This window comes from Oreochromis niloticus, linkage group LG11, assembly GCF_001858045.2.
Source record: "Oreochromis niloticus isolate F11D_XX linkage group LG11, O_niloticus_UMD_NMBU, whole genome shotgun sequence".
Lineage (NCBI taxonomy): Eukaryota > Metazoa > Chordata > Actinopteri > Cichliformes > Cichlidae > Oreochromis > Oreochromis niloticus.
Genome location: NC_031976.2, coordinates 19,680,986 through 19,686,039, shown reverse-complemented (window position 1 = coordinate 19,686,039; position 5,054 = coordinate 19,680,986). Strand labels below are relative to the sequence as shown.

Sequence of the window (5,054 nt, the reverse complement as noted above, 5' to 3'; positions counted from 1 at the left end):
CACAAGAAGATGGAAAAGTACCAAGGGCTCAGAGAAGAGCTCAAGAGAATGTGGAGGGTGGAGGTAACATATATATATATATATATTTGGATATTATTTATATAATTTTAATAACATATATATGTTATGTGTTTACAATTATTGGTTAACACAGTATAGTTTATAAACATTTTAATAAATATTAATTTTAACTATTTAGCGGCTTACGTAGGCGGAAATAAATTGACTCCACATCCGGGTGAAACGCTGTTTACAATTAGGATGGTGGTTGGCTAATGCTAAGTGCCGAGGGAGAAAACAACGTTTATAATTATATATTGCAGCTACTTTTCTCCAGAAACACCACCTATGGCATCTCAGATCCCCATAACCGTCAAGACCCCGCCGACAGTCACCAGCTCCGCCGCTTTCCGTGGGAAGAAACGTCCCGGCAGTCCGGCGGTTTCAGCCGCTCAGCAGAGCACCGGGAACAGCAACAAGAAGAAGAAAGGGCAGCCGGTGGTTACTGCAGCGACAACCCAGGCACAGGTAAAAGCTAACCGAGGCACAGTAAAACACCTCAGGTGTGTTGGAAAGTCTTTTTGTCATTATCAAAAACTCGCACCAAGAGTTAGGTAAATATAAAAAATATGTCCATACAACAACAACAACAACAACAACCCCCCCCCCCCAACAATCAGCATGATCAAATGTAAAAGGCAGAAATGCACCGACTCGGATTGCCAATTTTTAAATTGTGACCTCCGATTTTCCTTCTCAGAACTACAACTGATTGCATATATAAACCTTTCTTCTAAATATTATTTTCACAATAGGAGAAGTGATTAAAGTTTTTAGTTACCCCAGACGGCAGCAAGTTACAGGATCTTCGCTCTCTCACACAACAAAAAATAAAGTGTTGTGCTGCTGGAAACGGGTACAGATGATTAACAGAAAAAAAAGCTGCTGCAGACCAAGCTTTACCTGACAGATTTTAATTTACCAAACAAATGGCTGCAACAGATTTATTTAACAAAACCATTGTTGTGTACTTTCCTTATTTTCCAGCATGTTTACCAGGGAATAGGACATCATCTGTTTTCTCTTTTTTTCCCCTCGATTTTTATACTTCCCTCATACTTGGCTCTGAGCTTTGACAGCTGTAATTAGGTTTATTGTTATGAGGATTTTCATACTAGTCCCCCTGAGGTTAACTTTGGTGATCTTCATGTCCTCACTCACAGTGAGGAGCTTCCACGCTAACGACATGTCAATGTGTGGCTGAGAGACCTTAGAGAGAGGAGCTGCAATAATAAGAATAGAATATTTCTGGAAAGTAAGTGTGTGTGTGTGTGTGTGTGTGTGCACGCGTGACTCACAATTGGTCATGTGGGAGGCTGATCAGTCATCGAAATGGGCCATGAACACTGGAAATCGTCCAATTCTGGGCCCTGCCCAATCAACTACTGCATTTCTAGTAAATTTGATGTTTAACAACTCTCGGTGAATTAAAGTTTTTTAGATTTCTTTTAAAATGTATTCATTTTTTTAGTTGTGTAAAAATGATTTTGAGACATTCCTGATATAATTCCCTCAAATGAGTTGATTTTTCACAAACGGAACAGATGCTGCGGAGTCCTTTTGTCAGTAGTATCTGTATTTCTTACTAATTTCCATCTGTCCAACCTCTGTAAGATATTGAGCTATATGATCATTATTCACTTCTGTGTATTGAACAGTCAGTGTTCAATACATAGAAGTTATACTTAGACTTGACAAATGACCACATACCTAAAAGGTGATGAAATGTGGAGAACAGCAGAAAAGCAATGCATAACATTCAGAAAGTACAAAAACAGGATGCTATATTATACTAGAATAAAAATACATATTATACTTAATATATCTTTGTAGCATCATTGAATTGTGCTTCACTTTTTTTGTCATAGATTATGTTTGTATTTTCTTTTTAACAAAAACAAATTCTCTTTTGCATTGTTACTCCTGCTCAAATATGATTGTAAACAATTTTTCTTGTTGTAAGCGCCTGAGGTTTCAGTCTAAGCTGGGTATAGCCAACTGTTGCCATTTATGCATAACATGTTGAACATGTGACTTACGTCAAACATGATTGCTGTATAGCTAACTGTGATGCCTCATCAGATGACAACAGTAGAGACGGTTGCTGAGGTGAAGGCCGTGGGATCGGCAGACAGCGGTCCAACCAGCACCATCACAGAGTCCACTGTAAAGCCTCCACCATTTAAAGACCACACATTCATGGTGGGTGCATATGTCTGCATGAATCTGAGTTCATCCTGTTCCTTTGTTTCTCCTTAAATGTTTATTCTCCTTCTTTTTTTCCTCCTTTTCTAATCTTGGCAGCATTCGGGTATTGGCGGAGCAGCAGCAGGCAAAAAGAACCGGACCTGGAAGAACCTCAAACAGATTTTGGCATTGGAGCGTACCTTACCCTGGAAGCTCAATGATCCCAACTGTGAGTTTCTTCTTTTAACTGGGGTCATTTGTGCATTTGTCAGCTATAAACAATTCCAGCTCCATTTCCATTTTTAAAATAGTGGTAAAGTAATACCAAAATAAATTTTTTTGTGACTAACAAAGCTGACATTTTAAATAAAAAGAGAATGCTTTGCCATTTTAAAGCAAAAGCACAAATTACCACTTAAAAAAAGAAGAAAAGACCCCCCCCCCCCCCCCCAAAAAAAGATCTGTTTTGTCCAACAAAAATTTGCTCTGTATTTTGCTCTAGTCATCTGCATCCCACCTGCAGCGACTCTCATCTTTAATGCAGTAGTTTGAGAATTGCTGCATTAGTAATGAGACTGATGAGACTTTAAAAGCCACTTCTCTGTGAAAAAAGTGCAGATAATAGTACATTTCAAATTTGTAGTTCATCTTATGACCCTTTTGTGTTTGTAGACTACAACATTGATGCGCCGCCATCCCTGAAACCAGCCAAGAAATACTCAGACATTTCTGGACTCCCTGTGAGTAACCGTTCCGCTAAAAAAAAGAAAAGAAAATGTTTTAAGTTGGACAGCATTACTTTAGCCAAGTCTTGTACAAAGAACACACTGAGTAATCTCTCTTGTCTTTCCTCAGGCAAACTACACAGACCCACAGACAAAGCTGCGCTTCACATCTTCTGAGGAGTTCTCCTACATCCGTCTCCTGCCCACTGATGTTGTTACAGGCTATCTTGCTCTTCGAAAGGCAACGTGCATTGTGCCCTGACAGCCGAGCAAGGCTTGAAAGCTAAAGCGGGTTCAAACCTGAACTCACCTCATGTCAGCGTAGGAAGCTGTCAGGCCAGCGAGGAGAGCAGGTAGTCTAGACAGTTGCTGGAGATCAAAAGCTGACTGTAGCTAACCGTTTGCACTGTTGTTAGTAGCAAGGTGAGCTACATCTTAATTGTTACTATGTGACAAAATCAGTTAAACAAAACTGATTTTCCTTTCATGTAGAAAGAACGTGTTGCACAATTGCTTATTCTTTTTATGAGGCATGTTTCTGTCAGTAGCTGGATGTTACATTGTAACGCCATCAAAGGAGCTCAAATATGCCAGCGGGAAAAGTTCATTCAGAAGTCAGCAACAGGATGTGCTTCTGCTTATTTGTTAAAAAAATCTCCTCAAATGTAAATGTTATTTTTCCATTACATCTCCCTCCTTCCTCCTTCCTCTCTGCTCTATTAACTGTTTACACGCAAGTTGCTGTGTCCGAATGATCTGTGCTTTCATTGGTGGAAATGAAGAGTAGAAGAGCAATGTGTTTAACCTGTTTTCTTTTTTCCCCCTTCTTTTTCATTGACTCAGTTGCTTTTCATAATGTGCCTATTAAAACTAGCTTGCATGTGGTACTAGTTTGAGAGTCTCTTTTCCATCCACGCTCTCGTAAATAAAATTTGTGTAAATTTACATCTTCATTTACATCTTGGATAGTCATACAGTCAAAGAGAGATGAAGCCAAAAAGGTGTAATCAATATTTTTATAAGCAGCAAATCATCAGATGGACTTAATTTCACGTATCATTTACAAAAATATAGCTTGGTTCCACAAGCAGCGTTTTAAGTACAATTTACTCTCCTACCTGAGTTAGAAATCGCACTTGGCAGGCAACCACAATCATTTTCATAAGATATTTCCTTGTGCTTTATGAAAAATTAAAGAATAAATTCTGTTGTATTTCTCATGAGAGTGATTCCTATTATGCAAATAGTAAAAATAAAGGCTAAACAGCACAAATAAGGATACATGAATACGACAAGAACCACTAAGCTGTGAGTCCAACCTGTTGAGACAGCGAGACAGGTGCAACAATCTAAATAATTTCCTTCAGTTCCTCCTTGATTTTTAATTTTTTAAATTTTTTTTATTTGCTCGAGATATGTAATTACACTTTACCCTGTGTTCTCCCTTCAGTCTTGAAGCCCAATACAAACAATAAGCCCTGTGTTATCAATGAAGGACAAGCTGACATCTATTCTATAAAAATACACTGGTCCCACTACTGTCTGTTCAGCTAAAACCTGTAACATATGTTATTTCTCATAAGATCACCATTGCTGCTTAACAGCAGCTAAAACACCAATAACACTATCACACTGGGTGGTATGTTCCAGAAAAACAAACACAATGCTTCAGTCCTTCTGCAAAAGACTCGTCTTACTCGTGGCTGAGTGTTCTTCCAGCTCTGGGCTGGAGTGAAGCTGATGAAGGCAGTATAGTTTATCCATGAGCCGTTCCTGCTGTGGCATCAAAACCTCAACACTGTGATTAATGAACGTCATCAGAGCTTTCTACTACCCAAGCACACAGCCCAGCAGAGTGTGTCTGCATGCGTGTGTGCATTTACATTTTGGGCCATCTTTGCTGCGCTCACATCCCAGAAACTACACAGTATTATATTGTGCTTAGAGTTAGGATTTATAGAAGTAATATTATCACAGGCCTCAAACATGCTATGTGAGGCTTTTTTGCATGACTTATATATGAATATTTGTGACATATGTTTGCATAAGTGAGCGTATCTCACCCAACAGAAATGGAAACCT

At 38.9% G+C, this 5,054-nt stretch overlaps 1 protein-coding gene across 2 annotated transcripts; it reads left to right on the top strand.

The window, feature by feature from the left end:
• Positions 1–221: 221 nt before the first annotated feature.
• ino80c (INO80 complex subunit C) lies at positions 222–3,859 on the top strand. 2 transcript variants are annotated; one of them, XM_003450930.5, is made up of 5 exons: positions 222–528; positions 2,122–2,262; positions 2,365–2,476; positions 2,920–2,987; positions 3,103–3,859. In XM_003450930.5, the coding sequence occupies exons 1-5, from the start codon at positions 349–351 to the stop codon at positions 3,232–3,234; spliced, it is 633 nt and encodes a 210-aa protein (XP_003450978.1). In that variant the 5' UTR covers positions 222–348; the 3' UTR covers positions 3,235–3,859. The 2 variants fall into 2 exon arrangements, with proteins under 2 accessions (XP_003450978.1, XP_003450977.1); XM_003450929.5 differs by having other exon boundaries at positions 224–528; positions 2,143–2,262.
• Positions 3,860–5,054: the final 1,195 nt, after the last annotated feature.

What these genes read in the sequence shown, in the direction of transcription:
- ino80c (XM_003450930.5), top strand. Translation starts at nt 349, where the DNA reads ATGGCATCTCAGATCCCCATAACCGTCAAGACCCCGCCGACAGTCACC. An exon ending in CAGCGACAACCCAGGCACAG is followed by an intron (nt 529 to 2,121) that starts GTAAAAGCTAAC and finishes ATTGCTGTATAG; the next exon opens with CTAACTGTGATGCCTCATCA. An exon ending in CAGACATTTCTGGACTCCCT is followed by an intron (nt 2,988 to 3,102) that starts GTGAGTAACCGT and finishes GTCTTTCCTCAG; the next exon opens with GCAAACTACACAGACCCACA.